The sequence below is a fragment of the Drosophila elegans genome, unplaced genomic scaffold, assembly GCF_018152505.1.
Source record: "Drosophila elegans isolate 14027-0461.03 unplaced genomic scaffold, ASM1815250v1 contig_208, whole genome shotgun sequence".
Taxonomy (NCBI): Eukaryota; Metazoa; Arthropoda; class Insecta; order Diptera; family Drosophilidae; genus Drosophila; species Drosophila elegans.
The window spans coordinates 16420415-16438112 of record NW_024545578.1 but is presented as its reverse complement, the minus strand read 5'-3'; the positions used below and the strand labels follow the sequence as shown (position 1 = coordinate 16438112).

At 43.5% G+C, this 17698-nt stretch overlaps 5 protein-coding genes across 6 annotated transcripts; 2 read left to right on the top strand and 3 right to left on the bottom strand.

Annotated features, from left to right (window-relative positions):
* Positions 1-4461: 4461 nt before the first annotated feature.
* LOC108147452 (signal recognition particle 54 kDa protein) lies at positions 4462-6552 on the bottom strand. The gene is made up of 2 exons (XM_017273980.2): positions 5476-6552; positions 4462-5382 (listed from the first exon to the last, which is right to left on the bottom strand). The coding sequence occupies exons 1-2, from the start codon at positions 6391-6393 to the stop codon at positions 4774-4776; spliced, it is 1527 nt and encodes a 508-aa protein (XP_017129469.1). The 5' UTR covers positions 6394-6552; the 3' UTR covers positions 4462-4773.
* Positions 6553-6639: 87 nt separating this feature from the next.
* Positions 6640-9355, top strand: LOC108147451 (flap endonuclease GEN). The gene is made up of 5 exons (XM_017273979.2): positions 6640-7097; positions 7169-7475; positions 7531-7820; positions 7876-8043; positions 8101-9355. Exons 1-5 carry the CDS (start codon positions 6940-6942, stop codon positions 9353-9355), a joined length of 2178 nt encoding a protein of 725 aa, XP_017129468.1. The 5' UTR covers positions 6640-6939.
* Positions 9345-13129, bottom strand: LOC108147450 (alanine--tRNA ligase, mitochondrial). Its single transcript, XM_017273978.2, has 10 exons — positions 12881-13129; positions 12646-12819; positions 12443-12588; positions 12176-12379; positions 11831-12115; positions 10781-11775; positions 10570-10726; positions 10225-10510; positions 9933-10153; positions 9345-9871 (listed from the first exon to the last, which is right to left on the bottom strand). Exons 1-10 carry the CDS (start codon positions 13046-13048, stop codon positions 9469-9471), a joined length of 3039 nt encoding a protein of 1012 aa, XP_017129467.1. The 5' UTR covers positions 13049-13129; the 3' UTR covers positions 9345-9468.
* Positions 13130-13180: 51 nt separating this feature from the next.
* Positions 13181-15105, top strand: LOC108147453 (acyl-coenzyme A diphosphatase FITM2). The gene is made up of 3 exons (XM_017273981.2): positions 13181-13349; positions 13422-14008; positions 14066-15105. Exons 2-3 carry the CDS (start codon positions 13483-13485, stop codon positions 14800-14802), a joined length of 1263 nt encoding a protein of 420 aa, XP_017129470.1. The 5' UTR covers positions 13181-13349; positions 13422-13482; the 3' UTR covers positions 14803-15105.
* LOC108147455 (ganglioside-induced differentiation-associated protein 1) lies at positions 15038-17491 on the bottom strand. Of its 2 annotated transcripts, XM_017273984.2 has the most exons (5): positions 17088-17491; positions 15925-16117; positions 15684-15863; positions 15164-15622; positions 15038-15076 (listed from the first exon to the last, which is right to left on the bottom strand). In XM_017273984.2, exons 1-5 carry the CDS (start codon positions 17208-17210, stop codon positions 15063-15065), a joined length of 969 nt encoding a protein of 322 aa, XP_017129473.1. In that variant the 5' UTR covers positions 17211-17491; the 3' UTR covers positions 15038-15062. The 2 variants fall into 2 exon arrangements, with proteins under 2 accessions (XP_017129473.1, XP_017129472.1); XM_017273983.2 differs by having other exon boundaries at positions 15038-15622; positions 17088-17490.
* Positions 17492-17698: the final 207 nt, after the last annotated feature.

The window sequence follows — 17698 nt, the reverse complement described above, 5'->3', positions numbered from 1 at the left end:
TTTATTATATATATACATATATAAAAACATAAGAAACACAACGCCAAAAGTCTTCCTAAGCCTAAAACCAAAACAACAACAAAATGCAAATGTTTTTTTTTTGTCTTATAACGATTATTTGCTTTAGACTGACTACGAACTGAAACTGAAACAATAACAACAAATGCAGGATAAAAAGACCCAAAACAAAAAAAAAACAAACCTAAACTCACCTTTTAAAGTTAATGCAGGCATCGGAGAAATATATATTTTGCCAAAACATTCCAAAAGCGAAAAAAAGAAAAGCGAAATTGTTTAAAAAAAATTGTACGAGATGCCTGCATTTGTTGTCCTATACAAGAAGAATCACAAATACAAAAACCAGTCATTGGGAGAATATTTTTAAAAGATTTTCAATCCTGTTTTCCTTGATACAACTACAAAACACGCCCACGCACACGCATACACTACCCCAAACTCACACAAAGTGCAATTTTCTTTCTGTAGTTTTCATTGATTTTACTTTGTTAGCAGCAAACACAACTTAAGCAAATTGAGAAAGCATTAAACTAAGTTATTTATATATCGACGGAAGAAACGAAGAGCTGGGGGCGTGTCTTTCCGCCCCCTCCCTAGGAAAGTGAAAAAGAAATTTATGTTTTAGAGAACGAGAATGAAATCGAGTCGATGCAGGAGAAGAACTTAGTATATAAGATCAAAGCCTAGTGCGTAAGTCTAGAGAATCTAAGTACAGTGTTGACAAGCAAAGAAGAACGCAGAAGCGGAAACGAGTAGCGTAGAGCGAGGCAAGAAATGTAGCAAGAGATACGGAGACGAGTAGGACATATGATTTCTAGTTGGTAGCGAAAGGAGAAAGAATAGTTGGTTAGTTGGAGTGCAACACATGTAGCAAGTTGTAGTTTTTGTGTAGTTAGAGCGACAGTGTTGAAAAACGCCGCGTCGCACAGTTTGAGGTTAGGCTTAATTTTAAAAAAGGATAAAAGCAAGGACGTTGGAGAGGGTAAACAATAAAATCAACCGACGAGGAGTGTTCTTATCTAAAGCTAAACTGACTTTTTGTGTGTGTATTTAAATCTTCTTTGACAAGAAACTAAACTTGGAACTCGTTTGTTTTGCGTCTGTATTTTGTTTTAATTTAATGCGTTTTACTTTAGTTTTTTAACTAATTTTAAGTAGTTAATTTATTATTTGTCTTAAAATCGCCGAGACCCCAATCAAGATTCAAGATTGCTTGGGTTTCTCGCCCCTGATTGAAATCCTCTCGCAAGAGGAGCAAATCGATTAAATTTGATGCAAGTGTTGAAGTAATTTTTAAAATGCAAACAAAAACATGTCTAGTGCGTAAAATTGAAAACTAAAAACAACAAAAATTTCAATAAAAACTTTAAAAAAAAAACAAAAATAAAACAAATATTTTTGGTTTGAGTGTGTTTTCCTTCGTTTAGTTTTGTCTTTTGCGTTTCCTTCGACGTGATTTCTTTGTAGAATAATATTTGCTATATAAATTACCAGTAAGCTTACTTACCCCACACCCAATAGTTTCCAATAAAGAATTCCTAAATTAATTGAACCCCTTTTAAATTGAATTGTGTTTTAAACAGGAGACAAACTTAGTCGTCTTAGTCGTTGTTTAGGGGCGGGCAGAGCAGAGTGCGAGAGGCGAACGGGAGAAATAAATAAACATTTTTTAATTAAGCCAATTTAAGGAAATGATGAATATATATTTTTTTGAAACTTTTTTGACGAAACCATGAATATAAACAAAACAAACAAAAACAAAATGAAAACACATAATAGGGAGAGCGGAGCCGGAAGAATGAACGCTAGCAAATCGATGGGACAGGCAGATTGGAAAGAAAACAAGCTCATTAAATTTAAAAAAATAAAAAAGACAGTTTTGGAAAGACGAATGGATATGAAAGTACTTGGAGATTAGGGGAAAGGAACAAAACACGACGACAAAGGCGTAAACTAACTTTAAGTAAGCGTAAAATGCAAGCTGCTAATTAAACTTAGAAACAGAAATACTTAAATGAGAGTAATGTACATTTCGCTTGTTGCTATTTTTAAGTTTTAAATCAAAGTCTTTTAAAGAACTTTATTCATTTTCTTATTAACAATGATAAAAATCTAAAAACCACAAAAAAAAAAAGGAAAGCAATTGCGCAAACTGGTTAAAATTAAATCAGAAAAAAACTAAATCTCTCTTTGTAATCCTCCAGAAAAAATACTGAAGGAAAGATCGATCGAAAGCATGAGGAATCCTTTTCAACTCTCTGTGTATTTTTTAAAGTATTATTTTTTGCATCAATGTGACGCTTTTAAGCATTTTTATATGGCAAAAGAATTGTATTTAAATCTCTAGTAAAAGCTAAAAAGAACACGAAAAACAAAAACCTAAAACTGACAAAGGACATGAAAAATGCGAAAAAGCGAAATCTTTGCTACAACTTTCCAATTTATACGCGTACTTTTTGTGCCCTCAACTTTGATGCAAAGGATCATTCATGAAGAAAACTGAATTGGAGATCAAGAGATAAAAGTTAAAAACCAAAAATAAAAAAAGAAGAAAAGAGTTTAAAAATGAAAAATTAGTTTAAGCAAAACATTTTGCAGCTTTTGTGCTTATTTCGCTTAAGACTAGTTGAACAAGAAAACAAAAACAGAAAGTAAATGAAGAAAACAAAATTAAATCTAATTAAGTAAGTAAAAAAGAAATGAGAATAGATCAGTATAGAACAGAACCGAAAGCGATAGAATCAAGCAAGATGCTGAGCGAGGGCAGGGCGAAAGATCCTGAGCCCGAAATAAAGCGACAGAATGCATGGAACCGAACATAGCAAAAGATTTAACTGTGGGCGTTGAACGAGTTGAAGAACACACAAATGCAAAACATGAAAAAACGTAACGTCTCTTTGGTAAGAAAAAGGAAAAACTAAAGAGCAAATGCTGTCATCCAAAAACCCAAAAAAAAATGAAACTGAACTTTTTCTGAATCAATAAAAGACAAATTGATTTTCTGTAAGAAAACAAAAACCAAATGCATTTTTTACTGGTCGGACTGGGAATTTAATTTGATAAAATCTCAATTTCGTGTAAGTGTCACACAGGGTTGCAAGGGTAGGCACCCTTATGAAGAAGAATTATCCTGTCACGGATGCCATTCGGCCCAAACCCTTGTCCTCGTAAAACGTTTGGGACTGTGGGGGGGGAGGGTTGGCGTGATGAACTCCTCCCTTTGGCTATCTTTTCATCCCATCACCACGTCTCACAAACAATGTATTTACGTTACTTTTGGGAGGCGGAAGAAATATGAAAGGCCCACACATAAACTCCTAGTCAGTGGGCCTATGTGTGCGTGGGGGAGTCGCAAGGATGAACCTGAAAACGTTGACAGCAGTTCGTCCTGCTGATTTTGCTGCTATCCTGTTCGTTTGACTTGTTTGATGGTTTTATGAGTGTTAAAACTTGACAGCTTAATAGACATTTTTATGGCAGGCAATCGCCATTTCGTTGTTGTTGCACGGAGTGGATTGGGAGCAACATGGAGTTTTCAGGACGAGGTTTTCAGGGAGTAAGGCACTCCCACACAAACACAAACGAACGGCAACTTCCGGGACAAAATCAAGGGATGCTGTGAGCCCCACCAGAAAAGCTATGCCACAAAAACAAGCACTCCAAAAAATTATATACTAACAAAATTGTTAGCTTTTCCTAAAATTTTAATTTGGCAAATATTATTCGCTAACTTCTTTTTTAATTTATCTAAATATGGACTGCGTTAAGATAATTTTTTTTAGTTCTTATAAAATAACGATAAAAGAATCAAAATAGTTCATATGGTTACGAAACGATTCTTCTACTAATCAAAATATTCTTTTTAGAGAGTTTGCTTATAAGTTTTTTATATATTATAACATTAATATTGCCAAAAAAATGATCAAAGTAACAGACCACCTTTACGCATTTTTCCGGATTAATCAGGATACTTTAAATTAATAAAATAGATTTGATTTTTTTAAATTTAAAACAAATTACACAAAAAAAACATTTTTAATCATTCCAATTCAATTTTTAGAATTGTATTCAAATCTTATTATAAGTAAAATAATTTGAGTGGTTTATAGGTTTCTTAGAACACACTTTTTCTCTGAGTGTACCGTCACATTTGGGTGTGTGTGCAGACCATCCCCAAAAAACAGCAACAAAGGCATTAACATTTGTTCCCCTGCTTGTTTGTTTACTGGCCTACCGTTATTTCGTTTTCGCATTTTGGATTCTCGTTGCGCGACTTCTTGTAGAGTTTTCTGGGCACCTGTTCGCAAGTTGTTTTTTGTTTTAGTTGTATGTGTGAGGACAAAAAGAATATGGTGTTAGTTAGGATGACATACGGTAACATTAAGAAGGACCTTGAGGTAAATCCACCTTCAAGCCGAATAGACACCACAAATTTAAAACCAATTTCATGTATTATTTATTTATTTGTTATATCTAGTTCAAATGCCTTACGGTTAATCTGATAGGCATGCTAGTTCCATTAGTTTGTGTACAGAAAACTGTTTAAACTATAAAAACTGACACTGTGGCTGCCAAGCCGTACAAAAACCGAATTGTTAACTGTTTGCACGTCTATATAGGCTATATACGCTATATTCGCTCCCACATCGGATATCAATTTTTGTGGTCTTGGACAAATGGAAACAATGGCTAACAAATTACGAACTACGCGGAAACAAAATCATATAAAAATCGTTAAATTTACACGCCACCTGCTCACTTGCCGCCAAAACCGCCCATCAGATTCCCCAGGCCACCCAATCCGCCCGCCGCACCCTGTTGCAGTTGCCTCATCATGTTCTGGAGTCCACCAACGCCGCCCATCTGTTGCAGCATCCGGGGATCAATCATCTTGGCCATCTGTTGGTTGAGCTTTGCCATCTGGGTGGGATTCACGTTCTTGGTCATGTCGCCCTGCTTAAACAGGCCCTTCACGCCGCCCATCTTCTTGACCACCGCCGCAAATTTCGTATAGTGAGCAATCAGTTCCTTGACCTCGCGCTCCAGGACTCCAGCTCCTTGGGCCACGCGGATGCTGCGGTTCGGCTGCTTGCTGAAAAGCTTCGCGCCGTCGCGATTGTCCAATTCGTTGTCTGACATACTGTCCATCATGGTCATCATGCGCTTGATGCGCGCCATCGACTCCTGTTCGCCTCCCTTGGTCATAAAATCTTGGGAAAAGCCAGGAATCATGTTCATGATCTGCGAAAATGGTCCCATCTTCATGATGTTCTGGAACTGCTCGTACATGTCGCGAATGGTAAAGTGCCCGTGTTTGATTTTCTCCAACAGTTCCTCGTTGCCGTCTAGCTTAAGTTCATTCACCTGCAAAAGAAAACGATTAAGTTATATTGTAAAACAGTAATGTAGTTGTAACTTGTAGGGGTTTTTTCTATTTCTATTTGAAAAGAAGCCTACCTTATCTATCAGTCCTTCGATGTCTCCCATGCCAAGCAACTTGCTCACGAAGGGTTTCGTTTTGAAGGGTTCAAGATCGTCAATGTGCTCGCCCGTACCGATGAAGATTATGGGCGACTGCGTGGCCGCCACGGCGGAAAGGGCACCGCCTCCCTTGGCGTGGCCATCCAACTTGGTGATGATCACCGAACCAATGTCCACCTTGTCCTTAAAGGCCTTCGCCTGAGCCTCGCAAGCCTGTCCAATGGTGGCGTCCATCACGAAGATAATGTTGTCGGGGCTGACGGCATTGGACACGGCCAACATCTCCTCGAACAGCGATTCCTCCTGCTTGTGACGACCCGATGTGTCCACGATGATCATCTCGAAGCCCTCGCGCTTGAACATATCCACGCCCTCCTGGGCAATGACAACGGGGTCGATCTCCGTGTAGCTACCGTAGAAGGGAATGCGTGCCTTGGTCGCGTTTTGTTTCACCTGATCGTAGGCACCGGCACGGAAGGTATCGGCGCACACGAGGCAGGACTTCCAGTTGCGCTTTTGGTAGTGATAGGCCAGCTTGGTGCAAGTGGTGGTCTTACCAGAGCCCTGGAGACCCACAAACATGACCACGTTCGCTTTTCCCTTGATGGGTTGGTAGGGTTTCACGCCGGGATCCACGAGTTTGATGAGCTCCTTGAAGACCGCCGACTGGATCATGCGACGCTTGTTCAACCCACCGGCCATCTCATCGAAATCAATAACGGCACGGACATTCTCGCGCAGCTGCTTCACCAGCCGGATGTTCACATCCGCCTCCAGGAGCGCCGCGCAAATCTCTTTGAGCATCGCATTTAGGGCCTCCTCATTGATTACTGTTGCCTTGCTGAGCGAGTGCAGCGCCGTGGTTATCTTGCGACCCAAATCCGCGAGAACCATCTTGCCGGTGCTGGTTGTGTGTGGTGTGGTGCAAGGACTACTGGCAGTTTCTGAATTTTGTTAGGCTATGCGCGAATGGCCAGCTAAATTGTATATTTTTTGGACTTTCTTCGCCTGACACGTCGATGTGGAAGAGGAAGAGCCTGCTGACCACTGGCCATTCGCAGCGGGCGCGTGTGCAGCTGTCAAAACAAAGGCGGCAGTCGGTTATCGCTTGCGTTTCGTGGTAACTGGCTTTCGGAAGAAGCAGAGTAGTGATGTCAAAATATATAGCTAAATGTAGCTTAAAAAAATTAACTAGTTGTAAATACAACCTGTTATTTAAAAAGTTTAAATAGGATTTGATATCGTGGTTCAACATATATTTTCCAATTTTCAAAAGCGATAAAATCACATTGAAATAATTCGCTGAAACTAAGTAGCTAAAAGAAAATTTCAGGTACTGTGTAATGGAATAATAAAAGCTGATTTAACAACACTAACCAAAAAGACAGTTGTTTGAATTTATTGCGAATTTTTCGCGGCTTTGATTTATTTATTAAGTTTATGGGTGTAAAGGAATTGTGGGGAGTTCTTACTCCTCATTGTGAACGTAAACCTATTAATGAATTGCGAGGCAAAAAGGTGGCCATCGATTTGGCCGGATGGGTGTGCGAATCCCTCAATGTTGTGGACTACTTTGTGCATCCAAGGCATCATTTAAAGTATGTTTTTAAAAAATACTTACCAGTCACTGCTTATTTGGCTAATTTTAATTATAATCTTTACCTTTCAGAAACCTCTTTTTTCGCACATGCTATTTGATTTGGGAGCAGGTTACTCCTGTTTTCGTTTTGGAAGGAGTGGCTCCAAAACTCAAGAGCCAGGTTATTGCCAAAAGGAATGAGCTGCAGTTTCGGGGCGTAAAACCCAAGAATTCTCCAGAACTCACCCAAAACCAGGCGCCCAAAGGCGACAAGGGACGCACCAGATTCAACCATGTCCTTAAGCAGTGCGAAACACTACTCCTCTCCATGGGAATCCAGTGCGTTCAAGGTCCTGGCGAAGCGGAGGCCTACTGCGCCTTTCTCAACAAGCATGGCGTAAGTGAATAGGTTGTACCCATATTATCCATTATTATATCGTTTCTACCCCAAGTTAGTTGACGGCGTTATTAGCCAGGACTCGGATTGTTTCGCCTATGGAGCGGTACGCGTTTATCGCAACTTCTCAGTTTCCACCCAAGGAGCTCTGGCGGCTGCTGGCGGAGCTGTGGACATCTACGACATGCGGGAGATCACCTCCCGCATGGACTTTGGCCAGCACAAGATCATTGTGATGGCCTTGCTGTGTGGCTGTGATTACTGTCCAGATGGAATAGGTGGAATTGGAAAGGATGGTGTCTTGAAACTCTTCAACAAGTACAAGGATACGGAAATTCTGGACAAGTAATAAAGTCAATGAGTAAAATCTGTCCCAACTTATAGCATGCTCCCTTTACAGGTTAAGAAACTGGCGCAACGAAACCAATAAATACAATGCATTGGAGATCAGAGTAGATGACAAATCCATTTGCAGCAATTGTGGGCACATTGGTAAAACCCAGAGCCATACCAAAAGTGGGTGCAGTGTTTGCCGCACCAACAAGGGCTGCGACGAAAGCCTCTGGAAGTAAAAAATATTCTGAAATTAAAGTAAACATCTGTATTAATACAACATTTTTCTCAGAGAGCAACGATTATCCATCAAAGCAGAGTTAGCTTTGCGGCGAAAAGCCTTACTATCTCCAGATTTTCCCAACGAGGAGATCATTGCCGAGTTCCTCAACGATCCGACTGCCATCCCAAATTTAAATCTCAACTGGCGGCAACCAAATCTAGTCAAGTTCATCAAACAAATAGGACATCTTCTACAATGGCCGGAAATATACTGCTTCCAGAAGTTCTTTCCCATCCTCACGCGCTGGCAGGTTCAACAATCAAAACAGGAAAATATCCTTATTCAGCCCATTGAAGTCATCAAAAAGCGTACTGTTAAGGGAGTGGCCAGCTTGGAACTGCGTTGGCATGATCCCGGCGGCAGTTTCAAGGGACTTATTCCAGATGAACAGATTTCAGAGTTCGAATTAGAGCATCCGAAGGGAATCGAAGAACTTTACTACACCATTGAGCCATTGGATATGCTGGAGACAGCGTACCCAGATTTGGTAGCTGCATTCTTGAAGTCCAAAGAGAAGCCCGCTAAGAAAACCACGCGAAAGAAAAAATCTGCTTCAGAACAAGCAGATAAGGAAAATGAACCAAATTTAAAGCCAAAACGAGTGGTCAGAAAGAAAAAGAATGCACCTGAACAGGGTCAGCCTCTGCTACAGCAATTCCTGAGGCGTGAGAAGGCAGTTACTCCTGCCAAGAGTTCTACTCCCCAACGCCAGCAGTGTTCGACTCCCATTACCAAGTTCCTGCCCTCAGATCTGGAAAGTGATTGCGATGCTGGGGAGTTCGACATGTCGGATATAGTCAATGGCATCATATCAAATCCCGATGCCAAGACAGCACTGGCCAAACACGAAGGTCGCCAGCTGCATTACGAACCCGTGTCGGATGATTTAAGTTTACGCCTGGCGCAAATGAGTCTAGGCAATGAAGCGGAGTTAACTGAAGTGAAAGCGAAAAGGGACCTCTCACATATCGAATTACCACAGAGCAAGCGGTCATCCATGGACGACAGCTTTGATCTGTTGGTCAAGGGAGATCTTAAAATGCTAGCCAGGACTCCAGTAGAGCGGTTCAAGGCACAGCATCGCCTCAGCGAAATGATTCCAACACCAGTAAAGCCTTTAGCTAACTTGAGCTACTTTTTTGATCAAAGTCTAAACAATGCGGATGCTTTTGAAGAATTAATGAATGCAAGCTTTAGTCCCCAAGATGAGGAGGAAAATGAAGAAGATGAAGAGGATGATGAACTGGTGGTGATTAGTGATTAAAAATTCAACTTTTTACTTAATAATTCCGCAATTTGTTCTCCCTTCACATTTTAAATCATTTAGAGAGGCAAGCTTACAGCTAGCACATTTTGGAGGGTGATCACATCTAAAACCTACAGGTAAAGCTTAGCGTACGCATGTGCCTTGGACATTGCCTGCTCCAGCTGCTCCTCGAACAGGTTGCTGACTCTTCGATCCTTCATGTTACACACAACCAGCGGATTCTGGCCTTTGGGCACAGCTATCTGGCCACCAAAGGTGTCGGCGAATGATTGCAGCCAAGCGGAAGCGTTAAATTGTTCTGTGACGCAGTTCGATGGTACGCAACAGCGCGCCTTAACGACGCTATCACACATGCTGATTACCAGAACGGGCCGGTCCTGGCAGAGTTTGGTGGCTCGCTGCAAGGGAATCTCCTCCACCAGAGCCGAGCTAGTTATGTAGTGCAGAATGAAGGGGTGAGAATCCACAGGCTTTTCCTGCAGCAGGTTGCGCATTTCAACATCCACGAATTCCCTGAATATAACGATGTTTTAATTGAGTTGAATACGTCTTAGATGGGTAGGTTAAAACTTACTTTAGGGTTGTGCGTGAGGAATCTTTGATTCTTTTTAACATCTCGGTAATGCGTTCTAGCGTGTCCATCTTGAACGCATATGGCAGCTTAATGTCCGTGTGCAGGATGTTGTGACGAATGGTCTGCAGTTCCACTTCCGTGGCATTTGTGAGCTTATCAGTCTGGAACTGCTTCTCGAGAAGATCAACACGATGGCGTAGCAGGGCAGCGGTTTTCAGCACCTAAGGGAGATTCAGTAAAAGTAAAAGATATATTCATCTATAATTTTTGCCACCATCACAATTAAACTTACATTTTCAGCCGCCTGGCCAGCCACAGCGGTGAAGGCGAATCTCGCTCGATTTGTCTGCTTTAAATTGACAATGCAAAAGCAGGAAAGCTCACTGGTGTTGGTGGCATGAGTGCCACAGCACAGCTCCTTGGAGCTGAGCTGAAGTTCAGGGCTGTCAACGTTGACCAGTCGTAATCCCTGCTCCGGATAAACCTCACCGGGCACCATCGTGATGTCATTTTGTTGCAGGACTTCAGCGGCACTTAGTAGCTCCACCTGAACCGGTGTGGCAGAGCAGATGACGCGGCTATAAGAGAGGATTGCCAGTTAAATTCTGTGAAAGCATGTAATGGAAAGCTGACTTACTTGATAAGATCTTCAATGAGCTGCACATCGCCCTTTTGGATGCGCTTGCCCAGCAGTCCCAACTCTAGTTTGCAGTGATCACTGGTCACCGAACTTGACACCTGATAGGTTACCTTTTTAAAAAGTGAGCGGATTGCAGCGTTTAGCAGATGGGTAGCTAGAAGTAAACAATTGTTTTTACCATCTCTTAGTTTTATCAAATTCATCCCACCTGTATGATGACAAGTATTGAGTTGTCTCCGCTGGGCATCTACCTGCAGTTCCACCTCGTCTCCAATGGCCAGCTCAAATGCATCTGTAGAACTCGACAATTTGCAGACATGAACCACACAGCCATTGAGATTTTTCACACAGATAACGTCCAGCAGATGAGGAAGCTCTGGCTGGTGGTGATTCTTCACAAAGATCTTTCCACCATCCGATTGCTGACCACCAGATTCATAGTAGAAATTGCTGGTAGTGGTTACAATTGAAATAAGGTCGGTGGAGGGTTTCTGTAGGCGACTGCCTTGCGTTCGCGACACTTCCGCATCGTTGAGAAGCATTCCCACGATGCGACTTTTTAGCGGAGGTATCTGGTATGAATCGCTCTCCTTGTCAAAGGAGTAGGCATATTTGTGACTGTTGTCGGTGGGTGTCAGACGCTTCGTTAGCTTCGCCTGAGCTTCGGCAATACGCTGCTCATTGGCCAGATCGCAAAGCGATCCTTCCTCGCTTGCTCTTTGAGTGCCCTTGGCTTTAATCTTGGCCAGACTGACCTCAGCCCTGTAGCGCTCCAGATCACAGTTCATGTTCTCCAGTTCGGCCAGCTTAAGAAAGCTCTCTTCGGTAAGACCATATGTATCCGTCAGTTTGTAGAGAAAATCTCCTGGTATTGTGTTATTGGAAAACTTGCAGCGTTGCACCCGAAACTCCCGGTAGGCGGGCACAAACCCTGGGCACTCCATCAAATCAATATCATCCAGATTGGGAAACTCTGTGAGCACCTCTGCAAATGCTTTGGAAGAACTTTCTCTCAGATTCTTATATACCTCCTGCTCGTGGTTAATCAAGTCGACGACTGCCTGCTGTTTAGATGACATCTCTGGATAGGCCTCGCCCAGAGTCTCGACCACAATAGGAACTAGTTGGGTCAACAATTTGTCATGGGCAAACACATGCTCCGAAATGTTGAGAGCTTTGCGGAGCACACGGCGCAGTTTTTGGCTGACGAAGGGTTTGGATTAGTAGGGTAAATAATGGGATCTACGAGTAAGCTCACTTTTGATCTGGCAGCATTCCATCGGCCAAACAGGCTGTGACCATGCGGGCATGATCGGCTAGTATCCTATAGCTGGTGTCCAGTAGTGCTGCATTTCCTCCATCCGAAAAGCTGCCACTGTAAACCGGAGCCTTTGCCACCTGCTGAATGCCATCAAAGAGCGGTGTAAACAAATCCGTGTCATAGTTGGAATTCTTGTTTTGCAGCACTGCCGTCAAACGCTCGAATCCCATGCCAGTATCAACATGATGGGCGGGTAATTGAGAGATGGTTCCATCCGCATGACTAGGATGAAAATAAATATTCTTAATTGGAAACACAATGCGTTTTAAAACCAACTCTTACCGGTTATACTGTATAAAGACGAGATTCCAGAGCTCTGTGAGATCGGAGCGACCTGCATTGACCAATTTGGCGCGCTGCTCTACGTTGCCAAGATCTGGGCGATGATCTATGTGGATTTCGGTGCATGGACCACATGGACCAGTGGCTCCCATTTCCCAGAAGTTGTCTGCGCAGCCAAAGGGTAGTATGCGAGAGGCGGGAAATCTGCAAAGATTAAATAATAAATGAAAAAAAGGTACAGCACAGATATTATGTAATAGCTAGTACCCCAGGCTCCTCCAAATCTCAAAACACTCCAGATCCGCTGGAATACCCAGCACCTTATCACCAGCAAAGTAAGTTACATATAGGCGACCTTGGTCAATGTTGTAGGGACCACGGAGCAGCTCCAAAGCCATGGTGCAGGCCTCCCGCTGGGAACATAGAGAGTATAACAAAATATAGCTAAAAAGAAGGGAATATGGACCCACCTTAAAGTAATCCCCGAAGGACCAGTTGCCCAGCATCTCGAAGAAGGTGTGATGATAGCCATCCGTGCCCACCACGGATAGATCATTGTGTTTTCCACCCACACGGACGCACTTCTGTGAGTTGACGACGCGCTTGTGAGGCGCCTCTGCTGTGCCCAGGAATACCGATTTGAACTGGAATTAAAGCCAGGGAATAACGAGCGAACAATGGCATTAAATGGGCCTGTTACCTCACCTGATTCATGCCCGCGTTAACAAAAGCCACCGTGGGATCGCAGAAAGGAACCACCGGACTGGAGCGGACGAACTTGTGGCCATGGCTCACGGTAAAGTGGTCCAGGAACGTCTTACGAATCTCGCGGGCTGTCAGCACGCGCTGCAGCTGTTTGGCCGAGTTGTACATGCCGCAGTTTGATTAAAACCGGCAATTAAAAGCCCTCGAAATAAATCTGAGCCCGAACAGCTGATCGACCTGCCATTCACAACGCCGCAGTTACGATTCCAATCAGAGTTGCCATTCGCCGGGCAGCGCTTTTACCCGTGCAGCTGTTCTATTTTTTACGAGCGCAACACGTATATTTTGGCCATAATAAAAAGTACAAAATTAACAGTAAGTGCAACTAAGGGGCTTAGAACTACCAAAGAAAAATTAGCTAAATTAACGGTCAAGGTTATGTGACAGCCTTTGGTGTGGTACAACTCAGGTTAGTTTGTATTTCAAGCGTTGAACTTTGACACGTTCAGTTCTTCCGCTCTCATTTTCACTTTGTTCGCAGTATAACCAAATACGGCAGCAAACAACGCAGTTTGTTCCGAACCTACGAGCCCAGTCCATCGATGGCCACCAAAAGAAGACCGCTGCGTCCCAATTTGGGCAATCCCGGCAACTCCCCCTCCGGCTCCAACATGAACTTCAGACCCGGAGGACCCGATATCACCCGGTCGGAGGCTCGTGGAACAAGACCCACGGCTGCACCGACAAGTATCCGCGAGATCCTGGTCATGGGCGTCATCCATCTGTGCAAGAAGATTATATTCTTCAACACGGACCTCAAGGTGGCCTTGTATCTGGGCAGTCTGTTTGTGATTTCCGTGATCGGGGACTTTGCGCCCTTCCCGAAGACCTACTTCGCCAGATCGGACAACCTGTTCAACCAATACTTTGTAAAGGTGGGCTGGGGTTGGACACTGCTCTTTGTTGTGCCCTTTCTGGTACTCTCAGCCTACACGATCACCTGCGGAGACCACAAACGAATGCTGAGGCACCATTTTCCACGCATAGTCATCGCCACTTTCTTCTGGTTCTTCTGGACGAAGCTGTTCAACATTGTGGAGAACTCCTATGGCCGCTGCACCACAAAAGGTTGGTTTAAATAAGAAGCCCCTTAAGAAGTTAATAATTCAAAACTCGTTATTCCAGGCTTCCAAAGCAAATCAAGCTGTCTGAGGGCGGGACATCTATGGAAGGGCTTTGACATATCCGGTCATGCTTTTATACTGATCCACTCCAGCCTGGTGCTGATCGAGGAGGCGCGTCCCATCATCCGATGGGAGACCATCAAGGAGCACATCCGCAACGAGCGTCACAATCGCAGTTCCGCCCAAAACTCGGGCACAAATCCCTTGAGAACGCTGAACGAGGAGCAAATGCGTAGCCTGCAGTTCTTGTACAAGCGCCTGACGCCGATCATCCGCACTTTGTTCATTGGCATGGCGGCTCTGCAGCTGCTGTGGGACATAATGCTGGTGGGCACTATGCTGTACTATCACCGCATGATCGAGAAGGTGATCAGCGGCATTATTGCCATACTCACTTGGTACTTCACGTACCGTTTCTGGTATCCCACACCCGGTTTGCTGCCCGAGGCGCCTGGAAATGGAAGCTTCAGTTACCAACGCGAAATACCTACCTTCCCGTTCAAACGCCCCTCGCATTTATCAACGGGAGCCGCCTCGAGCTCGGGATCCAGCACCTCGAGGACGAACCTCAATGGCAAGGCCGCTACGACGGGGGTGACGAGGGATCAGCAGATACCTACTTTCATGGGAATGCCGCTGTTCACCACTCCGAAGGCGGCCAGTGCAGCCGCCAATTTGCTGCTTACCGAGCAGCAAAAGCGGGACAGGGAACGCGAGCAACAGCCGCTCGAAAGCTGAGCCCTTGGCGGTCCGCCTGACACGCCAAGCAGACATCAAGCATAGCAGGAATTGATAATTAGGTGACGGATTGAAATTTATACCAAATTTTTGTATATTCAGCGACGATGAAATGATGAAATCAATGATATTACTAAGCAGCCGAGGCTGGCACTGGATCGCGTTCTGCTTCACATCCTCCTCCGCCTCCTATCATGACACCCCAGCATCCTTCATCAGATCAGCAGTGCGTAGCTTTAAGCGTTCTTATGTTCGTGTGTTTATATGTGCCCAACTTTAACAGTAAAAGGATTTGTTAACAAAGTCTGGTTGTCCCGATCCTCCGCTCACTTGTGCGCGAAGGCGGCGAACATGGCCATACCCAGGAAGCCGGCTCCCGCTCCAAGTTTATAATTGCCCGGCGTCCGCGTCCACATCTCGCGCAGGATGGCAAAGTTGCTCGGCTGCAGGCGGTGGAAGGACTCGCGCTGTCGAAAACGCAGGAAATAGGCCTCAACCTGTGGCAGTTTTCCAAATGCCCAGAAGTGGTTCTCGAACCCGAGCTGGTATAGCCGATGCAGCAGCAGTCCCAATGATATATCCCCTACGGTTAGCTCGTCACCGGCCAGCCACTCGCTTCGCGGCGCTTGGGCGGATAGTTCCTGCTCCACGTAGAGCAAAAAGTGACGCACGGCATCCAAAACTTTCTGGAAATCCTCGCGGGAGGAGGCTAGCTCATGCCGACGTACTTGTATATCTAGCTTGTGCTGCAAAGCTGCCTTATTGGTTGACTGCTCGTCCAGGGAGCGGCGCAGCAGGTCAAGTACCTTGCCGTTGTTTTCTGCGGGTAAAAAGAGTGAATGACTCAGTCAAGCTTATAGTTTGGGACAGGAGTTACTTACTTAGACAGGACTGGCGCACGGGTCCTATGAAAGGCGCCTTGGGCACCAGCTTCAGATCATCGTGAATAAAGGAACCCAGGCTGAGAGTTCCCACCGGAAGGCGACTTATTGCTTGCTCCAGGATCAACATCTGGTCGAAATCCTTCGAGTTGTGCGGGGGCTTCAAGGAACGATGAATTCCTAGAATTAGCAAGCTAATTAAATAGGCAAACTTAAAATATTCCGGTTTTTTCTAAACTACCTCCTCGGAACTTGCTCTCCACATAGCTTACGATGTGCGTCGAGTTAGGAATAACAAAAGCTCCGTCTTGGAGCACTGGGACATCGCCCTTGGGATTGAGGTTCAGGAACCAGTTGGAATACTGCTCGCCATTGCACAGATCAACAACGTACGGAAAGAAGTCTATTTTTTTCTCGTAGAAAACCATAAGGACCTAAAAATATGGGTGGAGTTGTTTGCATTACAATTTCATACATTATTATTACACTATTTTTATTGAATAATAAGTTAAACACTCTTTGCTAACATTCGAAATTCCTCCACGTTTAAATTATATTTATCAAAAAATAAAACTATAAATATATATAGAATGTAACTAAAAAGTTAAAAGATTCGTATACATTTTTTTTCCATTTTCTGCTTATATGTACTGTATATAAGATGACTCAAATTTGTATTTATTTTTTAAGCTTACATCACTTCTTTAAATCTTGAGACCCTACATATAAATGCAAGATGAAGTATTTCGAACTTGTAAAACCGTTATTTTTTGTATTAAAAAGTTGAATCATTAAACTACAATGCCAATTAAATGTAGACTGAAAATTATTATTTGCTTTGCCAAAACGAATCTGCCAAAAAATAACAAAATTTATTAAAACGACTTTTTGGCATTAACTGGATTAGATTACTGGCAAAACAGCCCTATTAATAAATTGTATATTTTTGGCAGTTTCGGTTTGGCAACCAATAAACCATTTAAATATTTCGGTTCAGTAACTTTACTTGTATCTGCTACTGTAGATTCGTTCAGAGGTTTGTTTATTTTCGCGCTTATATTATTTTGTTTCTCCCTCAATCTGCCTCATTAGCACCTGCAGTAGCTACGTAAACAGCGTATAATTCAATCCTATGCTGTCATAATGTAGACCCCGGTCTGATATCGAAAGAACTCCACTACTCCGCCATGCCACCCGCCAAGTCATGCTTCATTGCACCCGAGAACAGAGATATTTAATGAGAATTGTGGGTGGATAAGCTTCAGGGCGGGGGCATCCCATCATTACATCGAAACAACGAACAACGATGACGATGATAAGTTTTGTAATTTCGCTGTATTAGCTGGTGGACTTTGTTGGGCAAATGATATTTTCAAAGATCACATGATTGGAGCGCTTACTAACTTTTTGCGCATGGAAGTTGTAGGGATGAAAGAAGAGCACTGGTTTGTTGTCCGGAAGATCGGGAGCCTTGAAGTCCTGGATAGTGGGCGGAATAGCCTCGATCTCCTTGGCCTGGTCACTCATGTTTTTTGAATTTTATTTATAAAATAATTTGTTTCTAAAATTTAGTTTAGTTTATCTTTAGTTTGACGTATGGTTTTTCACTAGCAAAAGGGCTTTTCTCGTATCACATGCCTCGCCGACGGTTGCGAAAAGTTACCCAAAATCGTAAGCGCGTGCCGGACTAAATCGGAGCCGGAGACTGGTGTACTACTGCCGCCGACGACTGCGACTATAGTGAAGTCAGATCCGCCGGTAAAGCTAAAGCTTCTCCGATAACTTATTAATTCGCACTTTTGGCTGATTGCTCTACAGGCACTTACATATGTATATGTTTTCGACCCAATAACACTCCATTATGTCAAGCGATTTTATCCCACTTTGCGGTTTGTTTGTCATACTTATTTATCTTTGTTTATATTATTTCGTAACTGAGCGTTTATCTTGCTATTTGGAGATTTTCTTTTCAAAAAGTCTTATCTGCCAATGACTGAGGAACGAGTTGGTGCTCT